This window comes from Balaenoptera physalus (assembly GCF_965194825.1).
Source record: "Balaenoptera physalus genome assembly, chromosome: 6".
Taxonomy (NCBI): domain Eukaryota; kingdom Metazoa; phylum Chordata; class Mammalia; order Artiodactyla; family Balaenopteridae; genus Balaenoptera; species Balaenoptera physalus.
In genome coordinates, this window is record NC_138885.1 from 102,520,837 (window position 1) to 102,545,585 (window position 24,749).

Genomic DNA, 24,749 nt, shown 5'->3' on the forward strand with positions numbered 1-24,749 from the left:
CTACCTTAACATCCTACCACCTCCACATTTCTGTTGCATCTCAACTCTTTCCCCTATGCACAAAATAATTCTTCTTTTTGTCTTTTTTAGCCTCCACATTTGTATACTGAATTAAAAAATGGAGGAAATTTTCCAAGTGAAAGTACATCTAGAATTCCTTCTCCATTTTCTCTATTCTTTTATAACTCTTATTATTGTTTCACAACTAACAAGTTTTATTTCCTCTATGAATTTTTTAAAAGACTCTATGTACTATTTTCTGTCTGAAGTTTAGCTTTACAACAAAAATGAGTGGGAGACAGAGATTTCTTATATATCCCTTGCCTCCACACATGTATAACTTCCTCCACTATCAATATTACTCACAGAATGCTTTTTTTTCTTTTTTTTAAACCAAGGATGAACTACATCATCCCACATAATCTTCCAAAGTCCATAATTTACCTTAGGGTTGACTGTTGGTGTTTCATCTTCCATGTGTTTGGACAAAGATATAATGACATAATTACAAAAGTATATAAAAGTATACAAAAGTACAATACTCATCATTATAGTATCATACAGAGTGTTTTCACTGTCCTCAAAATCCCCTGTGATCTGCCTATTTATCTTTCCCTACCTCTCCTGGTTGCACCAGCAACCACTGATTTATTTATTATCTCCACAGTTTTGCCTTTTGCAAAATGTCATGCAGTTGGAATCATATAGCCGTCTCACAGTCCTTGGATAGTTTGTTCTGTTTTTTCAGTCTTTGTTCTCCTTGCTTTTCAGTCTTTGAGGATTCTGCTGATGTATCCTCTAACTCAGAGATTGTTTCCTCAGCCATGTCCAGTCTACTAATAAGCCCATCAAAGGCAATCTTCAGTTCAGTCACATTGTTTTTGTTTGTTTGTTTGTTTGTTGATCTCTAGCATCTCTTTTTGCTTCTTTCATTTTTTTTAATATTGATTTTTATTTATTTATTTATTTATTTATTTATTTTGGCTGTGCCAGGTCTGAGTTGCGACCCATGGGATCTTTAGTTGCAGCATGCAGACTCAGTTGTGGCATGCGGACTCTTAGTTGTGGTATGCAAACTCTTAGTTGCAGAATGCACGTGGGATCTAGTTCCCTGACCAGGGATCAAACCCAGGCCCCCTGCATTGGGAATGCAGGGTCTTATCCACTGGACCACCAGGGAAGTCCCTGGTTCTTTCTTAATATTTCCATCTCTCTGCTTACTGTGACCATCGATCGGTTCTTGCATTCTGTCTACTTTATCTTCTAGAGCACACAGCACATTAATCACAGTTCTTTTAAACTCCTGGTCTGATAATACTTGCCATGTCTGGTTCTGATGCTTGTTCTGCGTCTTCAAAATGTGTTTTTTGCCTTTTGGTATGCCTTGGAATTTTTTCTTGATAGTCAGACATGGTGTGTTAGATATATAAAAGGAGGTGGTGTAAGTAGGCCTTTAGTAATGTGGTGAGGAGACAGCAAGTGTTCTATAGTCCTATGATTAGATCTCAGTCTTTTAGTGAGCCTATGCCTTTGAACTGTGAATTCCACAAGTGTTTCTCAGTTTTTTATCTCCCCCTTTTGGTGGGACAGGATGGCTAGAGTGGGTGGAGTTGGGTATTTCCCTTCCCCGGGTCAGTAAGGCTCTGATAATACCTAGCAGGTTAGGCTCTAGTTAACTAATTTCCCCTGAGGGCAGGCCTTTTAAGAAGAATGACATGCATTTCAAAATAGTTCCTTTTCCCCTCTCTCTGCCAGAAGCCTAAGGGGATTTTTCTCCCACATTTACTGTGGAAATTCATTGAACTTCTGCAGGTAAATCCCACAGTATTATGGAGGCTCCCCTATGACTGGGTGCCCCTGAAGAGTTGTTGATTTTTCAGTCTCTTCAGCTTTTTTATTTGTTGTTAGGACAGAGTGGTGACTTCCAAGCTCCTTATATGTGGAACAGGAAACCAATTCTATGAATCTTTTTGTGACACCTGCCCCAAACACATCTAAATACATAATATTCAATCATCCATTATTTATCTTATGCATTTGTGTGTGTGTGCCAGGCAGGGTGCTAGGTGCCGGGAACATAAAGAAGGACAAAATGTAGTCCTTGATCTTATGGGGACTAGAGTCCATTCTGGGAATGTCTGTGACATTTACTACCTGTACTACTTTTTCAGCATTTATAAGGTTTGGGCTAGGAACTGTTAACTTATAGTTCTATACTTCTTTGTAAAACACAGTACAACAACTTAACAAGAATTGGCAGTCAATAAAGATGTGCTGACTGAGTGAATACTTATTTTTTTATTATAAAATCTAAATAGTGAAGTAGATAAATTTGTCTCAAAAGATTTTTGTAGGGCTTTCCTCATTCCATCAGCTACCTGCACCGAGTAAGCCTGGGTCTGTTCAGGGTCCCCAACCACAGTGGCTCTCCCAAGGCCCATCTTCTGCCACAATCAATCTAGTTCTGAAATTTAAAACAAAACTTTTTTTTCTATAAAAATACATTTCCCTTGTTTCAAGTTTTCTAACAACCTGTTCTCTCTAAGTAACAGCTTTGGTAAATAGTGGGCAGTAGCAAAGCAAGGTCCAAGTGTCTGAACTCTGAGGTGAAAGAACTGGGTCAAAATGCTGGCTTAGCTGTGCAGTCCTGAAAAAGTCACTACATTTCATCACCTATAAAAGGAGAATAATAACACCTAGACATAGGGTTGCAATAAGCAGGGAAGATGTAATTAGGCATAAAACCAGCACAATGTCTCGTACTTATCTCAAGAAATGGTATGTATCAGGTATTAGTCCATGCCAACCTAAAAGGTAACTCTAATGATGCCTATAAATACCGTGTTTCTTATTACGAAGAACAGAGTTTCAGTATAACAAAATTTACTGGGAGAAAACCACTTAACCCAGCTTATCTGCTGAATGACAAAAGTTGTTTGAACATTTACACTACACAGTATCTATATAAATTGATGAAAATGCAAAGTATACCTCACTGTCCAACACCTTCCTACACAAAGTGATATGTGCTATAGCACAGATATGCACTAAGTACTATGGGGAAACAATGGAAAACACTAATTTTGCTTGAATTGGTGGTGGGGGTGGGATGGGGATTCAGATTGAATTTGGGGAACATGTTAAGGTTGAGGGAGTACAGATAACTTATATTTAGAACAAGTTCTTAGAAGATGTGTGATTTTCCCAAAGGAAAAGGGTGGAAAGGCATTCCAGAGAGGAAGAAAATTGCATACAAAAGCATAGAGACTTTAGTTTATAAAGAGTAACTGCATATAGGGGATCATGTTAATGAAGGGGGTCTCAGGTACTCAAGGCAGGCCAGAAAAGAAGACACTTAAAGCTGTGAAGGTTATGGCTTTGCTCTTCGCACAGCAGAGGCAGCGAATTGGACTACTTACCCATCCATTAGGTTTTTATATATGAGTGTACATATGTAAGTTAAGTTTCTCATGTTTGTACTTTATGTAGCACATTATTTATTATTAGACAAATCATTTCCTGGAACATAACATGAAAGACACCAGAGATTCTATAAGACACTAGGGAGAGGGACTTCAATTAGAAAAGTAAAAAATGTAAAACAGAAAAAAAAAAAAAATTCTACTCAATGATTTATTTTCCTGACTAAAGAAGTTATCAAGAATAAAAGAATTCACTCTTACTGTTATTCAATTTACTTAGGTTCCACAAATATTTAATAAGTAGCTGCTCTATGACAGACACAGGGTAATGTTTAGAATTCTGCAGTGAACTAGACATGGCCCTTGCCCTCAATGTATTTATTATATAGGAGAATAGATGGAAATTGAACAAATACTTAAATAATTGCCATAATGAAAGTGCTACAAAAAGCACAGGGTGCTATGAATGTAATAATGGGAGAAATTCGTAAGACATGGGAGTTAGTAAAGCTTCCTTGAAGAAATAATTTTTAAAAAGAGATCTAAAAACTGAACAGAGCTCAGCCTGGATAGGAATAAGGGCATGTGTCTATGTGTGCTGGTGGGGAGAAAGTCTGAGCATGAAAGAAAGGACAATAGAGTTAGATCTGAATACAAAAAGGAAGTTGGCAATGATTGAAAGATGGGCATGAGTTTTAATGTCATCAGTGATAGCAGAAGACAAGATTTATTGGCAGAGACCAGAAAATATAAGAACATAAGAATTTTGACCATTGTCCTCAGAGGATAGAAAGTTTTAAGAAAGGAAGTAAAATCATCCAGCATACAGTCCACGTTTGCTTGTACTTTCCACTGTTTTTCTTCCATGAACTCTCCCCAGCGCTTCGTTGACGCCTCATTAATTTCTTTTATGAATGCTTCCCAATGCTTCCATGTGATACCCACCATCTTTTAGATTGTTGAAACAACTCTCACTCATCATGTACAGCCTTTGTACATTTTTAGCTATTGATTTCCTCTTAAAAACAACGAAGTGTTTGACTTGTAATTTCACCTTTCTGAAAATACAAAATCACTACCACCCAAAAGCTGAACCTCTAAAAAAGCTTTGTAAAAATGTATTGTCAAATCTTCAGAGCACAGCCCAATAGTTGCTGCCTAGGGAGTCAAAGGAAGGAAGAAACCCAATAGGTTTAGACAAAGCTACCTCTTACTAAGGGGCTACAGGTGCTAGGCACCCCAGTTGGCACTTTTATTTTTGGAAACAAATGTGGCACCAAATTGTTTAAGAGGATTCACTTCAACGCTCAATTACATATTTTGATTTCCATGTAGATATTTAATAGTAGTGATTTTGAAGAGCCTTATATTTACTAAAACAAATACTTCAATTTTTTATCACTTTCAATATATATTTTAATATAGCATTTTATAGTTATATGGGTTCAAATTAAGGATCAGAAGAAATAATTACAGTGTTTCTAAATGGAAGAGCTTTCACATTTTATTTTCACACTTTTGAACTTTAAATTATGCTCTATGTGACTGAAGAGGGACCTTTAAAATTGATTTGGTCTTGTGCAAAATTGTTCAAGTTTAAGCCTGTCTTTTTTTGAAAGAAAACAAAGTGTTCCATTATAAGAATCAGAGAAAAATAAAGCTAATGAAAATGTACATAATTATGAATTTTTTTAAAAAAGGTTTTATTTGATTATATTCCAGTGTTTAGAAATTAGAATTAAAAGGTAGCCCACTGCCAAAACGCTCCTAGTTAGTTTTAAAAACTCACATAAATATCATTTGTTCTCTCTCTTTGAACCAAGGTCTTTGCTACTTATAAATAAAAAAGGTGAAGAAATAACCTTTATACACTCAATTCCCCTGAGCAAAGAGTATCTAAGAATCATAGAGTGAGATGGGTTTGTTATTTGCATTTTTCTCTAATTAAGGTTGAGACAAGCCTGTAAATTAATTATACTCACCATTTAAGCCAAATTTAAATACCACAACCCCCAAAAGTATTAAAAAAAAACCTCTGCATCTGCTCAGCATCTTAATAAATTCATTTTTAATTTAAGTATATTTGCAAGGGTATTTTTTTTTCCTGGAAAATGCATTACAATGTAGGGACTTCTAAAAAAAAAATCTTTTATTAAGCAGTTTCATTTTTAATAATATTCTCTTAGAAACATTATATAGGGCTAGTATTTTACACTAATTTGACTCAATCCTAGAAAATAATGGCTCATTAATATTTATATATGTATATGTATGAATTGTCACTAATTTATATTTATAATATATATGCATATATTTGTATATGTAATAGACTTATAAATTATACTGTTCTATTTCTTATTTCTATTTTTCTTGTACTCCTTCAAATATTCAGTTTCTACTAAATGTACATTTTTTTATAGATACTATGGAACTTATTTTGTTTTTAATATTTTTAAGATATAGAGAAAACTGTCAAATATATATACTATTTAATATTTCACTTAAATGATTAAGAAAAAAAGTTTCAAAAATATGCTTATATAACTGCCAAAGCGAGAATATAGACACATTTCATCTTTTGATTTTTCATGTAGAACTGCTGAAAAGCATCAGGATTTTGAATCAGTGTATATTTTCAGATTAAATAGTATTTAACCTCTGAGAAAAAAGATATATTTTTCCAGGCCAAGTGTAAATTGCACAGCTTTTTCAATTGCAATACAAGTTCTATGATTAGATTTAGTACAAAATCAAGTTTCAATTTAACAGCCAGCTGTAAATATATACGTATAAAATTGCATATGTAGTATGTTTAACAGTCCTAGAAATAGCTTTCAGAAACTATCAAAGATTTGAAAATTTCATTTAACCCAGAATGTCTGCTTTGGCCCAACAAACATGTTAAAATACTATTCTCTCAACTTCATTTTTAGTATTCTCTATCTCACCCAGCTAAGATTTCATCAACTAAAGACAGCAAATATGTTGTATTTTACCACAAATGTAGTTTTACACAAAATTCAAACAGAAAAAGAAATTTAAAAGTTATAACACCGTATCTTATTTCACTGCTTGTTTAGCTGACATGTATTTCTTGAAGGTGCAATTTCTTTGAACCTCATGATAGTTAGTTCTAAGTATTCTGAATGTTGTGCTTCATAGTTTTTTCTTGTCCTCTATCCCAAGTAGGGACACAGAAAAAAAAAAAACAACAATATTTTGTTAAATGAGAAAATAGTTATAGGATACAAATATTTGATATAGGAATCTTACTTATTTGTCCACCATTTAATAGAGTTACAAATATATCACTTATTTATCTTACAAAGCTATTCAGGAAAATTTAAATTCAGGCTTGTTCTCCCTTTCTATATAATCCAATTAAAATGTGTGTACAATTGAAATAGATAAGCTGATTTAGAAAATGTTGCCCTCATATTTTAGGTAAATGTGAATATAATACATGTGGACCCACCTTTACTACATCATAGATGTTTAATTTAAATGGTGTTTTCCTCTCCAATTTTTAATGATTCTAGAATATCACTACTTTTCTCATCCTGATTCCAATCAATCTTTCCAACACAATCTCACACAAGTCATTCTATCTGGTATGTAATGATCTAAAAACAAACATGGATAGGCAGTGATAGCTACTATTTTTTCTTTTTTTTATAGCCACGCTGAGCGGCTTGCCAGATTTAAGTTCCTTGATAGAATCTGTGCCCTCAGCAGTGAAAGCACGGAGTCCTAACAACTGGACCACCAGGGAATTCCCGACAGCTACTATCTAAGTAAACTATTCAATAAATCATTTTCTAACCCAAAGAAATAAAGTATTTTGTAAATTATCTATTTTAAGAATGAATTTTTCAGTGTAGGGTTTTGCTAAATCATACAACACAGCAGAAAACTTAGCGCAGGCAGAGTTCAATGTGAGTAAGTAGGATATTGAAACAACACAAAACAAATACAAATCTCCACCATACACTGTTGAATTTAATTTTAGTCATCTGCTTTGAACTGCCAGAGGAGAATAAAAGGTAGGCGCTGAAGCGAGAAGTGGGCTGAAATGTAAATATTTCAGAATTTCATATTGAGCATGACTAGTTCATTCTTACTGGAAACAGCTATGAAATAGGCAAAAGCAGGGTTGCTTGTTGCAACCTGAAACTCATTATTGCCAAGCATCATCCTTGATTTACTGTAACAAAACCATGTTGATGAAGCCAAGGTCTTAGGTTCCAGTGAGCCAGTCTGCATCTTGCAGTCTCATATTTGCAGATTTATCTGCCTTTCTGCAAATATTTGTCCTTAGAAGAGTAACTATGCGTAAGTATGAAAATGAAGTAATGTATAATAGGTCCATTACCAGCACGGGGAAAATGATGCAAATTTCATGTCCTATGGAGAGTGGGTGAAAAAGCAACATCCTCATACATGAAAAAAAAAAAAAAAAAAAAAATATATATATATATATATATTATAAAATAAAAGAGGATGATAGGTCCATAGCATTATAAAATATTATTAACTAAAAGACAAAGATAATCTTTGAATTTAAGAATAGGACTTTTCTTTAGTAAAGAAAAAATGAACTATTTATATGATTTCTATAAAGAAATAACACAAGCTTTATTTTTCAAAAATAGGCAGTGTTAGATGGCACTGTTTCTTATATACTCAAAAAACTCCCTATAGCTCTGTCAAATATACAATAAAAGAAGAATTTTTGGGCTTCCCCGGTGGCGCAGTGGTTGAGAATCTGCCTGCCAATGCAGGGGACAGGGGTTCGAGCCCTGGTCTGGGAAGATCCCACATGCCGCGGAGCAACTGGGCCCCTGAGCCACAGTTACTGAGCCTGCGCGTCTGGAGCCTGTGCTCCGCAACAAGAAAGGCCGCGATAATGAGGCCCGCGCACCGCGATGAAGAGTGGCTCCCACTTGCCGCAACTAGAGAAAGCCCTCGCACAGAAACGAAGACCCAACACAGCCATAAATTTAAGAAAAAAAAAAAGAAGTCTTTTTTTTTTCAAAATTTGTTGCATTCCCATTGCAACAAACATGTGTTATTCATTACCTGAGAGTAGACACTTTTAAAAGCTTTTTGCTTTAAAAAACTATACTTTCTGACTCTTTCAAAGTCATTGTCTTTTGCTACCAATAACAGAATATTAATGCTGCTCTTTGAAAAGATATCTTAATGTATCAATTTATTTTATTTATTTTTCAGTAATAAAAGACATGTTTAATCATTAAGATTTAAGGTTTCTAGACTGGAGCACGCAGAAGTCCAATGAATTACTGGCATTGTAGTATTCCAGGTCAATGGATCAACTGCTAAATAAATGTATCTCTTCATCTCTTCTTAACATACACTTTTTCCAAAACAATTTGCAAACAACTAAATTCAAGCCACAGATTAAAAGTGATTACCTATTATAACAATGGTTGAAGATAGGTATTAACATTCCTTCTATATACTCTACATTATACATCACACTGCCTTACACTTATTTTGCACTTAAAAATTATTTGCTTAAAATGAATATATAAAACAGAGAAAATAAATTTAAAGTACAAAAGCTAGCAGGTCAGGTACCTTGTTAGAAGCTCTGAGTTACTGAATGCCAGCAGTAGCAAGGAAGACCAATGGGATGACAAAGGAGAGAAACCCTCAAGAATTTTAATGAGGGTAAAAGGTCTAATGGTTCATTCCCATTACTTGCTATATTTCATCTTGTTTTAGAGAGTTCACAAAGTGTAAGACAATAGCGCAAAATCTGTGATTTTTATGCCTTGCTGTTTTCTATTATAAGTCTTAACCTTGTGACGGTGATAAAGTACATAGTAAGTAAGTTTTAGGGCCTTTTTCTAGCCAACTATACAGTGTCTCAGGGGTCTAAATTTAAGTACTATCAACTAGATTTTTTTTTTCCCAAAAAGAAATATAAAAACCTGAGGTTACAACAAAGCTGGGTTAAAAGGTGTATACAGAGATAAGCATCAAATTTGATAAAATAAAACCATCTTGAAAGAATGCATTTCAAAGTATTTTAATAACATATATCTGACAAAGATTAAGAAAGTATCTACAAAACATTACAGGGTTGTTGTGTTTTTTTGATTATATATAAGCACATCTTCAATCCAATTTCAAAGGCCCACTTCTGCTGTGTTCTTGAGATCTTGGGAGATATACTAGATAAGATATTTTAGTATCAGTGAAAGAAAACAAACCTATCTAGTTTAAGGAAAAAGAGGGAAATCACTTCAAGGCTACTATCAAGTTCCAAGAGTATGCTATTGACCCAATGGCTGGAATGCAACCAATCTTCAGAAGCAGACTGGAACCTGGAAATGAATGGCTCCCTCATTATTAATTTGGGGTGAACGATCTCTTGCTCTGGTCTCTATGTCAGTTCCAGTGTGTTGGCTCCATTCTGCTGTTTTCACAGCTCTCTCTGACACTCAAACAGTGAGGAAAAAACAGCTGTGTTCTGGTACCCAAGTGCTCAAGAAGCTAACTAATATAGAAACTGAATGGTCTTAGTCAAAATTCCAAATCCTCATGGGAATGGATTCTGATTGACCCAGCCTGTGTCTTATGCCCACACATCTGACCTGTGGAGCTGTCACACTGAAATAACATGAGGAGGGTCCCACATATTTACCTAGAGAACATACCACATATAAAATAGCGATTTATAATTATTATTAAATATTAAGAATAACACATTTGTCCATTAAACAAAGACTTAATGAAAACCTACTATATTTTAGGCACCGTTCTAGACACTGACTATTCAGATAGTAAAAGAGGTAAACAGAGTATATGGTTAACCTGCTCTCGTGAATCACAGAAACTAGAGTGGTTTCTTACAAAACGAACAACAAAAAAACACTATGATCTTGCTAATAGAGATGAAAATAAGGATGGAAAATTTTTTAAAACAAAAATACTTTCTTAATTTCTTAAAGACAGAAATAAATTCCAAAACAAAATTTAAAATCCCTATCTATGATGTCTTTCTAAACACCTTATAGTTATGGGTCATTCTTAGAGGAAGGGAAATTGCACATCTCTGTAAAAAGCGGCTCAATGAATTACAGTTCTATAAATATATGTGAGGGCTATGTAATCCATAGGATAAGTTAATGAAAGTTTACTATTCACTCATACAATTCAAAATTTATCATAAATGATAGCATAATGTAACATAACTAGATTTCCTTTATACAGGCTCTATTTATTGCAATGTGTCAATATCGAACAGATTATGTACTTTGGAAGGAAGCTACTAAAAACACAAATGAACCATAATGTAGTTATCAGAAGGAATTAAATTTTATATTAAATGGAGAGCTTTTAGCATATTCTAAGGTATAGTTACAAATAATGGCTCATCCAGTGCAGTAGAATGAAGATTTCAGCTAATAGTCCTAAATTTCAGGGACTCACCAAAAAACAGAGAATGGGAATCCAGAGAGTTCTGTCCTAGGACCACTTCTTGGACTAACACTTGTCAATCTCCCTTGACTATTTCATCTTATCCCCAAATGCTAATTTATCATTTGGGTGCTGATGTTTCCTAGATATTTAGCTATAGTATAAGGGTCTCTATCTCTCAAATTTAATATTTTATTCCATCCTCCAATTTATCTTCATCCACACTATACTATAAGTTCCATGAGAGGAAGAACCCTGTTTTATTCATTTGAACGCATGTGTCCAGTATCTAAAGCAATAACACTAGGTACACATTTATTAACTCTGACTTAGGGCCTTCTTTCTAAGCCTTAACTTATATTACTCCCATTGGAATGCCCTTCCACCCACCCACTTTGTGAGCCTCTATTCATTTTCTCATGACTCAGTCTAAGCATGTTTCTGATGAAATCTTTCCTGAATCCTTCAGAATTACCCATTCCTTTCTTTGCCCAGCACCCACACTTACCATTAACACAACACCATGCCTTCATTCTGATTCTGGCTTCCTATTTCAGTCTTGGCAACTAAAAAATTTTGTATGTGAATATATATGTATATATGCACACACACTCATACATACAGTAATTATTTATTACACATCTGTAACCCTCTACAAGACCGCAAGATTGTTGAAACCAAGAACAATAGATTACTTGCTATTGTATCCTTGGGCTAAGACCATTTGCTGAGTAAATGAATATATGTCACTATTAGAAATGATTATTTTCCAAAGGAACAAAGTATAAGATGTTATTAGTAAGTCAAAAACAAAAAGAAAATCTATTATAGTTATCATTAAACAAACATTAAAATTGAGATATGTGCATGAGTTAGTACAAAGTTTATATGAATTTTTAGAGATGCTTCTTAGGAGCCAATAATTACTTTTTTAAAGAAATAACTTATTTCTTGCTCCAAGTATAAATCTTGGTCTTCCTTATTTTATTCTTTCCCAAATCTGTTCATTCTATTAACTTGTTTTTTTTTTACTTCAGAATAGTTCCTAAAAATGTAGAATATCCAACAATATAGACCATGATGCCCAAAGATTTATATGCTACTTTCATATTTCTAAGATTAAAATTGACTAAAGTCAATTTTTGATCATTCTGTTACCTTATAAGAGATTAAGAATGATAAAATAATAAAATATGTAATAATCAAGACAATTTTATGTTATTTATTTTAAAGACTGTCATAGTACTCATGCTATTTTTTGTTAAGCCAGTGAAATCTAGAGCAAACAAAGCAAGGAAAGAATAAGAAAAACTAACATCTTAGACTGCCTTTTTAAATTTTCTCATATTATTCTGTTCTAACAGACCATTTAACCTATTTCCCCTGTTTTAGAATTCAGCTTTTCCTTTTCCTTTTCTACAACATCATTGAGTTTCTTGGCATTTCTAACTAAATCTACAAATCAGCTCATATACCATCAAGTTTTTATTTTGATTTTGAAGAATAAATTCTATCTGAAAATAATCAAGACAGGTTAGAATCTTACAAGCAAATTTTAATAACTAATACTCAGATGCACTGCTATGAGGAGGTTGTTCTAGGATAGCTTGTATGTGTTCATTTCTTGAAACGGTAGTCCAAAATAGAAAAAAAAAAAAGTGCTAAGTTCTTTTTAGGTCTTCTCACTCAAGGCTTCAGATAAATTTTTACTATCTACTCTTGATAAACAAAGATGTCATAATTAAACACCATAGTTAATACAAGCTACATAACTTGTAGAATTAGAGTTCTATCAACCAAACAATACTATATGGAAACACCTTGATACGGAAATTCCCTATATCAATACTAGTATGACAGTCATTTTAAAAGCAGATATCATGTCTCATAGTGTTATTTAAGTTTTGAGGTGGTACATTTTCTGAGGTTGTTATCACTTCTAGACATTTTTATTACATTCAAAGTATTTCAAAATGACTGTTTTTTACTTCTTATCTAAGTATGGAATGATTAAAATTATCATAGTTCTCTAATTTACTATCTACTAAATAGTTTACTGTATCAGTATTCAAAACATTATTTATGTCTTTATTTATATAAGACAGTGCTCCTGAGAAGTGTGTAAATAAGACTGAAAATAAGATTGCATATATTCTAGGGATGCTATTATTTAAAATAATCTTATTAATTCTTTTATGAAGATAAATTATTAGTTATACAAAACACTGCATCCTCATCTCACTTCGTCAAAGTCTCTTTGAAGTTCGGATTTTCCTTTACCTGTTCCGGATGAAGCAAAACTTAAGAAACTGTAGGCATTAAGTACTAATAACAGGTTTAATAGAATAAGAATAAATGAGAGCCCCAAAAACAAGTCTGTAAAAGGACTCGTCTCTGGGTAACTTCATATATGCACGTGTGCATTTGTGTGCATGCATATATCAACTTATATAAGTACTTGTGATTTCCTACGACTCTAAATAATTTGTTGGTTTTCAAAAACAGATGTCATTTTCCTTCTAAAGTTAACAGTATTACTCTCATTATGGTAATATGAAATAGTTTAAAATTTCCAAAGTGACAGAACGGGGCAGAGAAGGAGATTACTAGCTAAAGTTACCAATTCTTATCTGATTGGCCCTGTGATGCTCCTAGCCCACAGCCTAAAGTTTTCCTCTTGCCTGCCATTCAGAAAAAGACACACTTGCTAGAAGTCATGTCCCACACCCTGACAGAATCTTCTATCAATCTTAGGGCAACAGTAACTGTTCTAAACTAGGGTGTCAATCATGATGCCATTGGTACTCTTTTTCTTTTCCTGGGTGTGCCTTGGCATCTCTTCTCTTCTACATGTCTACCGTCATGAACACTGCCAGGCAGGGCAGACGAACATAACCATCAGGTACAAGAAGCTGGTCTGTCTTTATGCATTGTGACACCATTGTGCATTTACAAAGAAAGAAGACAAAGAGACAGCTTTACCCGCAGAAAAGAGAGGTCCCGGTTGTGCTCGATGCTGGTTATCTCCAGGTTGCCCATGACTACCTCACAGTTCTCATAGTATTTGCGCAAGGCTCGGTACTGCTGTTCCAGGTCAGAGAGAGAGCTCAACTTATTCTCTGTTCCTGCGCACACTGCCAAGACAAGAAGAAACATGGGAAGTTATGTAAACTTTATATGACATGCACCATGACAATATTTCCCTCAACTCTCTTCCACAACAATCTACTCCAATTCCCTGAATTAAAATATTTTGAATGTTATTAAGACCCATAACCCAAACACTGATAAATATCTTCACTTTTATTTTTTCCAGCTTTACTGAATTATAATTGACATATAACATTACGTAAGTTTAAGGTGTACGCATGTGGTTTTGATACACTTATATATTGCAAAATGATTACCACCATAGCATTAGCGAACATCACCATCATGTCACCTGATTACCATTGTTGTGTATGTGTGTGTGTGTGTGTGTGTGTGTGTGTGTGGTGAGAACATTTAAGATTTACTCTCCCAGCAACTTTCAAGTATATAATACAGTACTGTTAACTATAATCACCGTGTTACACATTAGACCCCCAAACTTATTCATCTTATAACTGGAAGTTAGTACTTTTTGACAAAAATCTCCTCATTTCCTCATCCCCAAGTCCCTGGTAACCACCATTCTTCTCTTTGTTTCTATGAGTTCAGCTTCTTTAGATTCCACATATAAGTGACATCATACATTTACATTCATAAAATGTATGTACTAACCACAGAGAGTAAGAAAGCATGGGTTCCACAGAAACATATAGCAAGGAGATAAACTTAAAATAATCACATTTTCTGTGGGCATATAAAGCATGTAAATACATTTAATTTCACTCAAACAAGATTTTCTTTCAAATTTATAATTTACTCTATTTTCTACCTACGGAAGTAAATCAAAATCGAAAGATGATAAAAGTAACAATTTTATTTAAAAAATATGTTTGTATTGCAAAGTAATCTGATCTTAGTCAGTAAATTTTCTACAGAATTAAAACTTACGCTTTAAGCCCTCAAAAATGCTACCTTTTAAAATACAAATATTAAACAACTTAGATTGAAACATTTATAAACATACACTACAAACAGAATATGTACTGAATTATAAACTTTTATCAATATCAACTGGGTCATTGTGTATTCATTAGTGTTCTGAGGTAAAATAGACTGTTAATAAATGTTCTCAATCTGCCATCTTTGGGGGGTGGATTTTGAATGTTTATATATAAGCTCATGAGTATACACACATCTGTGTTTTTTAGGTTGTGTGTGTATGTATCTTTCCTGTCTTCCAGAAGTCAGAGTTTTAGTTATTACTTCTCATGGTTTGCATAGCTACCTGAACAATTTAATGCACCAACTCTACCATTTAATGCACCAATTCTAATCTTCAATAGACTGAAAAAACTCTATTATGAATCTTGTAATAAGTGTGTAAAGTTAAAAAAATGAATTGTGAATGAAACATCTTTGAGTACGTTACATGGTTTACACCAAACTTAAGACAAGATATATGCAGTAAACACTGAAGACACTAGAAAAAGAGCTTAGTAATGATGTCAAATATACATCTGTGTGTCATCTCCACAGGAATGACAAAGAATACATGAGGCTTGATGTGGTGCTCAAGGGGATAAGTTTCAATACAGAGGAAAAAAAAATCTAGATTGGTATATTCTAAATAATTAGGGCCACCATATAGCCTGTTTTTGCCTATTGACACATCAAAAATAACAAAAATCTGGATCTAAAAGTCTTCAAGAATAACACAGACCTCTAACCATAGTGGAAGTTCATTATAAAAACAAAAATAAAACACAAACTCTTCTTGTCTGGATTTCTAAACCACATCAAACAGTATATTTTCTAGAAATACTCTTTTATAAGTGGAATTGTGTCCCTCTAAGAGATATATTGAAGTCCTAACCCCTGGCACCTGTGAATGTGACCTTGTTTGGAAATATGGTTTATGAAATTAAGGTAGGATGAGTACGTTAGAATAGGCTCTAACCCAACATATTCAATGTCCCTCTAAGAGGAAAACACCCTGTGAACATCAAGACGCACAGGGGGAAAGCCATGTGACCACAGAGGTAAAGATGGGAGTGATGCAGCTACAAACCAAGGGATGCCAGCAATTGATGCCCAACACCAGAAGCTAGGAAGAGGCAAGGAAAGATTCTACTGTGAGTCTCAGAGGGAGCTTGACCTTACTGACACCTTGATACTAGACTTTTAGCCTCCAGAACTGTGAAAGAATAAATTATTATTGTTTTAAGCCACCTAGACCGTGGTACTTTGTTAAAGATGCCCCAGGATATACAATCTTCAGACTATTTCTACCTGAAATCTCACATTTAAAGAAACATTAAAAATCACTTCCATACTCCAGGGTTCGATTAGTTTATCACCTTGAAGTTACTCTCCCCATTCTCCCTTCTGAATGTCAGAGTCCTCATACACCATGCTGGAACTCATTTGTTGCCCTTGAGAATGTACTTTTTGTAGTGATAAGGATGGATACAAAGACTTCTAGAATCCTCAATATCCATTCTCTTCTTCCTTCACAGTAACAGACTGCACAATTTTAGCTGGGCTTGTGGCCACCCCAAATAAAGATTACATTTCTCTGCTCCTCTTGGAGGTAAAATTTGCAAGGGACTAAGTTCTAACATGTTGTATGACACTTTCCCAGAACTTTATTTAAAGCATGGTTGGAGCCTAACTTTGACTCCTTTTTTCCCCACACCTTCCTCCAATCTGCCGCCTGGAATGGAGATGTGATGGTTAAAACTTGAACCGCCATCTTGGAGCATAAGAATGAGACACACTCTAGAGACCGGCTGAGAAATGAGCTAAAGGAACCAAGATTTTCAAACAAACCTGTTTACATGTTTATTAATCATGTTTATTATCATTAACATCAAGATAATAGTGAATTTTGGTCCTGGCTGCTAAAATATTATACGTAGGAAGGATTAAATTCAAATTAAGTTATATGCTTCTGACCTTAAGTAATCTTAACTATTCTGTCTTGTTGTTTAACTGAATTTATTCCAATCGTAATAAAACTACCAAATCATTCTTGATCATCTGAAAATTTTACTGGTTCTGTGGAAGTTTCCCTTATTACTAAAACTAACAAACATTATGAAAAAAATAAACTTCTATTGATAAGTACAGTAATACTCAACATAAGCAGGAGAACAAGAAGTATTTGATTCCGGTATATGATCCTTCTCCATCAAGATCAAAGTCCCACTTTTTTTTTCAATAAACTGTAGAGACTCTAAAAATCACTCCTGATCCACAATCTTTATTTTTATTGCTCACAGCAGCTTTATAACTTGTAAAATGTCTGCTGAGAAAAGGTACTATTATATGGGTTTATGAAATATAGATTTCAATTATTTTAAATTCCAAGGAGGACAAGCTTATATTTTAATGCAACTACTGATGGGGGTAATTAAGCATCGATTAAGAAACTTGCTCACCATTTCTAAAATGTATATAATGCCACCTTGCAATTTATGCATCATTTATGTTGTACAAGTTTCTTTCAGTCGGAAATAAAACCCACACTTTAATATCAATATATAAAAATCAATATGTAACCATCTAAATGAAAAGATTTCTAAAATATTTAGTGTATTCTGACCTTTTCTATAAAAGCTTAAACAAATTTTGGGAGAAAATCTATCAATATAACTGTAATGCCTATGCATTTTTTCATGCTTCTCATTCTGCATATATGAAAATATATAATATTAAATTGTTATTATTAATTATTATTACAATAATCTGTTATATAAGAGACCTACAAAGGCTATAAACTTTTTGAGGACAGATGCAATATATTAATCATCATTTTGTATCTGCTGAGCTGTATAGCATAGTGCTTTGCAAGAAAGTTTTTTTTTTTTTTACATTTATAAATATCTTTTATTGCATGCATTTAGTGTCACATTTTTTGGGTAATTCAATTTTTCTGTGGAAAGCTTAAAGGAAATTTGAACAAAGTGAATAATTTAACTTTTACCAATAGGTGACTGCCCATTTCACAGAGGACTTCTCACTGAATTCTGCAATTTCTCAACTGATGGGACTCAGCAGTGCTCTCTCGGTAAGTGGCCCATCTGTGCTCATTTGCTGGTAGCCAAGGAGGGGGCGTGGTTTCCAGTCACGTGGTGAGGTGGCCTGCAGCTCCTTGAGGGCAGAGACCATGCCTTTCTCTCTAAAGTCTGGTGTATAGTAGGTGCCCCATAAAGTGAATGGGTATGACTGAGTTAACTGATTAGCCACGCCTCTGGAAGACACTGAGTGTTTGCAGGAACTGGCAAAGAATGGGGACCTCTGAGATCCCAGACAGGGGTAAGAGGACGCCTGTCCGGGAGGTTCCACATTGCAGAACCTTTGAGCAAGTATCTGCATTTCCCACTGGTTCTGCGCACACAGGAACTTAGCTGAGTTGTTAAGAATTAGGACTGACCCAGATTCTAATCTGGTCTCCATCTTTTGGTTAACCGTGTACCCAGGGACAGATGACTCTCCCTCTCTAACCCTTAGCTACTTCATCTTTCAAATGGGGTAACAATACTGCCCTCAAAGGGTAGTAATAACCAAATGAGTTATTTAATAATGTTAATTGCCATAAAAACAATTATAACTTGTATTCAGAAAATAACCCTCAATTCAGAAAAGTTCCCATGTTCAATAAATGATCAGCTGTATTTTTATATACCATATGAAAACAGAAAATTGGAATAAGTATATTTAAAAATATCTTTCAGTAACAACAAAAAATCATACAGTAAACAAATTCTAAATAATCAGAATACTCTATTCTCCAAACATTCTGATTTTTGGAGTTTTTACTATACATGGTTCCAGTTAGGAAATATTTTTGTCTCAGTGAGACTTTCCTTTATATTTATGTTTGAGTCAAGCTGTCTATAACGAGTATAATATTCCTCATAACTTTCATCTTGAAAGACGGGCTTGATTTTAAAAGAACTAGTTTGGATAGATGCATAAAAATCATTTGTATTTCTCTTCATGAAGCCTTCACTGAATGCCTCGCAACTTCCATTTGTCAATCGATTTTACAATCAGGCAATGTATACAAGACAATGCTTAAACCATCAAGTTTCATTGATTTCACAAAGCTGTTTATCAGACAGAATTGAAAAATCTTTTTCACCAGCCAAAACAAGTTTAACAAAATTCAGCCCCCTTTGCCAACACTATTATAAAGTCCTTAAACTATAAGCTTACAATAATCAAGCTTCAGAAATCCCGAATTTACATGTACTCCCTAGAGTTTTCATTTCAACTGTAACTCCAGGAGTAAAGCTATATGTGAGGCCTTAATAAAATCACCAATTATTCTATTTGGTATTGATTCCATCACAAATGCAGCTATAGTTGCAAACATGGGCTTTTTAGTCTTAAGATTTATATCCAACAGTGAGTGAACTACATGATCCTCATTCAGTAAAAAATTAAGACTATAATTAGGAGTTTGTAGCAATATAAAAAGGTTGGTTAACAAAATTATTCATTTATTCATGGGGTAAATATATTAGAAGCACAAAGAAGAAACATTAGCAATATCCATATTAATACTAAAAATCAATTATTGCCTCCACGCTTATGGCTGTGGAAACCAGCACTCCATTTGCTTACTCAAGATGAAACGAGGGAAAAATAAATAAATCAAAATATTGCCTGACTTTCAAATCAAATGCCTATGTGAGATATTAAGAAATGAATAATTATTTATTTAGCATCTACTGTTGACCTAGTATCATGAAAAAATGTATATTGATTAAAATGCCCAAGGTCTTTTGTAAGGGCTCATGAAGTTGTACATGGCACATAGTAAGGAAAGCAGCAAGCAGTATATGTAAGTTATGTATATATTGTGTATGCGCCATTCAGGGACTGTCTGCATAAAAAATATTTGGTAACCTGATAAAAGTTCTCTAATTTTTTTTATCTGATTTAACACTAAGTACTTTCTCTTTCAGAAATGTTACCATAATAAATATGCTTTAGTTTAATGTACATTGTTGGGCATTTAAAAATCATTAAAAAATATAAAATAATTAAAGAGAATATCAGAAGTAGCATACATTTTCAGTGACTACTGAGTGCTATTATAGTTACACAAAGAAGTTTTGCAGCTCTATGTTCAACATATATACTGAAATGGGGCCAAATTTGCTACTTCCTCTACTATAGCCATTTAATCCAAGCCACCAAGGCTATATCTACCCTGGACTTTGAAAGCAGCCTCTTAACTAACTTCTTACTTTCCCTACTTGCCCCTGTTAATTCTTTGCACAGAGGCCAGAGTGATCTTTCTAAAAACATTAATCATTCACATCACTCCATCACTGAAAACAAACCTTGGCTTCTAATCACATTTATTATAAAACCCAAACTTCTTACCATAGCCTGTAGAACGTATATTCAGATCTTTGCTCAAATGTCACTCTTTCAGAAAAGCCTTCTCTGACTATCTTATCTAAAATAGATACCAGGTTCCCATTCATCATGCTCTGTCTTCTTTGCCTTCTTTATTTTTGTTTTACTGCTATCTGAAATTATATTATACACTTGCTTGTTTACTTGTTTATTATATGTCTCTACATTAGAATGCAAGCTCCGTAGTCAGCGGCCCTTCTCTGCTCAACACCTAAAGAGAAGACACATAGCAGACTCTCAGTCAATACCTGTTGAATAAATAAAATGGACCTTGGAGAAATAATTAAGCCAGTATCAAATGCTGGTCCTTCTATTTTTAAGAGCTGAATGAACTTGAGCAAGTCACTTCGTTACTTGGAGTTATGTGGAATGAGCACTGGGCAAGGGCAGTGAAGGTCAGGATGCCATTGCTCCAACATTTTCTAGCTGTGTAAATTGGGACAATTATTTTCTTCTCATTGGGTCCAATTTTCTCTTTTCTTTATGTTTCCTTCCAGCTCGAAAATTCTGTGATTGAAGTCATTTCTAAAATACTTATTTAAAACCTACTCTACACTGTTGAGAATGTAAATTGGTACAGCCACTATGGAGAACAGTATGGAGGTTCCTTAAGAAACTAAAAACAGAGCTAACATATGAACTAGTAATCCCAGTCCTGGGCATATAGCCAGAGAAAAACATGGTCTGATAGGATACAGGCACCCCAATGTCCATTGCAGTGTTGTTTTCAATAGTCAAGACATGGAAGCAACCTAAATGTCCATTGACAGAATGATTGGATAAAGAAGATGTGGTACATATATACAATGGAATATTACTCAGCCATTAAAAATGAAATAATGCCATTTGCAGCAACATGGATGGACCAGGAGATTATCATACTAAATGAAGTCAGACAGAGAAAGACAAATATCATATGACATCACTTATATGTGGAATCTAAGAAAAAAAGTGATGCAAATGAACTTATTTACAAAACAGAAACAGCCTCAGACTTAGAGAACAAACATAGTTATCGGAGGGAAGCGTGGGGGACGAGGGATAGATTGGGAGTTTGGGATTGACATGCACACACCGCTATATTTAAAATAGATACACAACAAGGACCTGTACTGTATAGCACAGGGAACGCTGCTCAATATTCTATAATAACCTAAATGGGAAAAGAATTTGAAAAAGAATAGATACATGTATATGTATAACTAAATCATTTTGCTGTACACCTGAAGCTAACACAACATTGCTAATCAAATGTGCTCCAATATAAAATAAAATTTTTTTAAATGATAAAAAATAAAATAAAATAAAACCTACTCTACACTAAGTAATGAGTTGCATTCAGTGGGTGCTTTTGAGGAGGTCACACTGTGGCAACATCATATAAAGTTATAAAGTTAAACACTTATCAAATTATCCAGCAATCCCATTTATAAGTACATCCCTATATAAATGAAAATTATGTTCACATAAAAATGTGTACATGAGTGTTTATCAGAACTCCACTCAAATTCACCAAAAATTGCAAACAACCCAAATGTCCTTCAATGGCTGAATGCTAACAAACTATGGTATATCTATTTCATGAATATCTAGTCAGCAATAAAAATGAACTGATGATTGCTATATCAACATGGAAAGTTCCCAAAGGCATTATGCTGACTGAAAGAAGCAGGCTCAAAAGGTTACATACTATACGATTTCATTGGTATGACATTTTGGAGAAAGACAAAACTACAAAGGATGGAGAACAAATTAGTGGTTGCCAGAAGATGGGTATCTGAGACAGAGGGTTTGACTGAAAGATCATGAGGGGAACTTAGGAGATGGCAGAATTCTTCTGCATACTGACTGTGGTGGTGATTACATAGTATACATGTACTATATGTAACCCAGTTTTAACTCTGGGTTAAAACTCAGAGAACTGTACACCAAAAAGAGTCAGTTTTACTGTATGTAAATTAAAACACACACACACTCAAGTTGGCTTGTACGTTTAACAGAGTTGAATATGCCCCTTTATATAAATCACAAAACATTCTTAATATATTTGTTCTCAGGCATTTTATGCTTGTCGTCTTTAAATAATTTTAGCTACATTTTTGAATTGCTTATTATTATTACATATTTTTAAAACTCTTGATGACTCTGGTATTTTTTTCCCCCCTCAAAACTTGGCTACATTGCTAAATCCTTGTAATTTCTAATTAGTTTCCTTCATTGAGGTTCTTGATTTATCTAGTCTTCAATCATGTTATTTTATTTTGTTTTTTTGGCTGGTACTACTTAGACTTTCTAGGATAATTTTTTTCAATTAATAAGCATAGTTGTCAATTCTATCTCTGTTCTGATCTTTACAGAAATGTTTTCCTTGGCTCGGCATATATTTTGTTATGTTATATGTTCCAGGGTCTGGCTTTACCAGGTTTTTATTTCAGATTTGAATGTTGAATGTTGTTATTTTTTGCTATCAATTAATGCTAATTAAATATGCACTAATTTTGAAATTATTAATGAGTTCCAAATACTGAACCATTCTTATATTCCTGGAATGAACCACACTTAGTAATCATGCATTATAACATTAATATACTTCTAGATTTATTATTTTTATTTGTACTGTTTTTTTAATATTAAAAAATATCTATCAATGATTTAGAAATGTTTGTACCAGATGTCATCACACACAAAGTGATAAATAATGGAAGTGGGTTTATATTTTATAAAATTTGCACTCTATATAATTAACTCTAAAAATATTAAAGAAAAATATTAACATCAAGTAGGAAATTTGGTTTATAATTTACATTACATAAAACTGTAAATAAAATATTTTCAATCTAAAACTCAGTATCTTTTTTAAAAAAATAAGTGACCCTATAGTGTATTCTCTGAATCTTTATCTTCTACCACTCTTTTATTGACTCCCAAAGTGACAAAACAGGAATCTGCTGAAATCAACTAAATCACTTTCTAAAGGATTCTTGAGCCAAGTGAAAAGGGCATCTGGCATCACAGACCTTCACTAATAGAGCAGTAGCTAGGGAAGACATAGGCATTCTATAATACAGGCTGATGAAAGGCAAGTCCATAGACAATATATATATACTGCTATGTGCTGCTCCATCTAAAATTTAATTGAGCTGTATTTTACGTCTATTGTTTACTTACAACAGTCCCTAAATGCCCTCAACGATGCTTAAACTGCTAAATTATATTGCAAAAGGAAAAAAGCTCATCATTGAAGACTACCAAAAAATGATAGATGTAAATATCGCACATGATTATCTCCTGTTCATCAATATGTTTTGTGAGTGGTCTACTCTAATCTAGTCTTCCCAATATAATAGGTTATACTTGTATTGTTTATTTAGTATTTCAAAGATAAGCTCAGTAAAATTAAAATCATTAAAAATTATTTTAAATGCATTATATGGGTCATCAAAAACTGACTTGCAACTGCTTGAATATAAATTTTAGTTCCTGTTCTTTATTGTTTTTCTGCATTCACATATTTTATATTTTTCTTAAATTATATCTCAAAAAATTCCTATGTTGAAAGCTGCAAAACATAATAGAAAGACTTTACAGATTTAGAAATTACATTTCTGTCATCTATTCTTAGATGAAATAATATTCCCCTTACCACTATCTTGTCATAATTCCCTCCCTGCCCTTTTTGTCATTCTTCACACCCCCTTCCCTTTCCCCACACAAAGAGTCCTTCTTATTTACTTTGTAGTATTTCCTTTTCTGTGGAAGTGCTAGGTCCTTAACTTTAATGTAGGTACTGGACTTGACAAGCAATTAAAGCAAACAATTTCCACTCATCAAGACTTGCCAAATTAGTCATCTGCCATCTGCCCCATCATCTGGTTCTCCTTGAGGTCTTGCTGTGAATCTGGATGCACTCGCTCAGATTAAGAGGGACAGTGCCAACCTCCAACCTGGTAAAATGCCAGTGGGAGCTAAGTACGTAAACATTAGCGACCATCTTTCTTCCCTAGATTATCATGCTTTCAACCACCACTTTGCATGTAATAAAGACCAGTCTGTTTGTAATGGCTTATCACTGTGAGACCTTTACCATTCACTGTAATTAAAGTGGAAGTCTGTGGGATTTTTTTTCCACTTAGAAGTATTTTTAAAAAGGTGGACATCACTTGTGAGAAACAATTTTCTGGGAGGGCTGTAACAGTAGTAAATGATATTACTAATATACTCAGTAGCAACTACATCTGAAGAAACACCACACCTTACAAATATCTTATTCAGTCAGCCAGGTTTGTGCATATCTCTGCCTAGGTCCTCATTCACTTGTCAAAGAGGGCAAAGAGTAATTGTTCTGACACAGAC

The 24,749-nt window shown here is 33.9% G+C and overlaps 1 protein-coding gene across 1 annotated transcript in view; it reads right to left on the minus strand.

The window, feature by feature from the left end:
- Positions 1-24,749, minus strand: part of ERBB4 (erb-b2 receptor tyrosine kinase 4) — a 1,174,475-nt gene that overhangs the window by 677,850 nt on the left and 471,876 nt on the right. Inside the window, exon 3 of the mRNA XM_082466966.1 lies at positions 13,854-14,005. Coding sequence (XP_082323092.1) covers positions 13,854-14,005 — 152 coding nt within the window. The remainder of the gene's footprint in view (positions 1-13,853; positions 14,006-24,749) is intronic.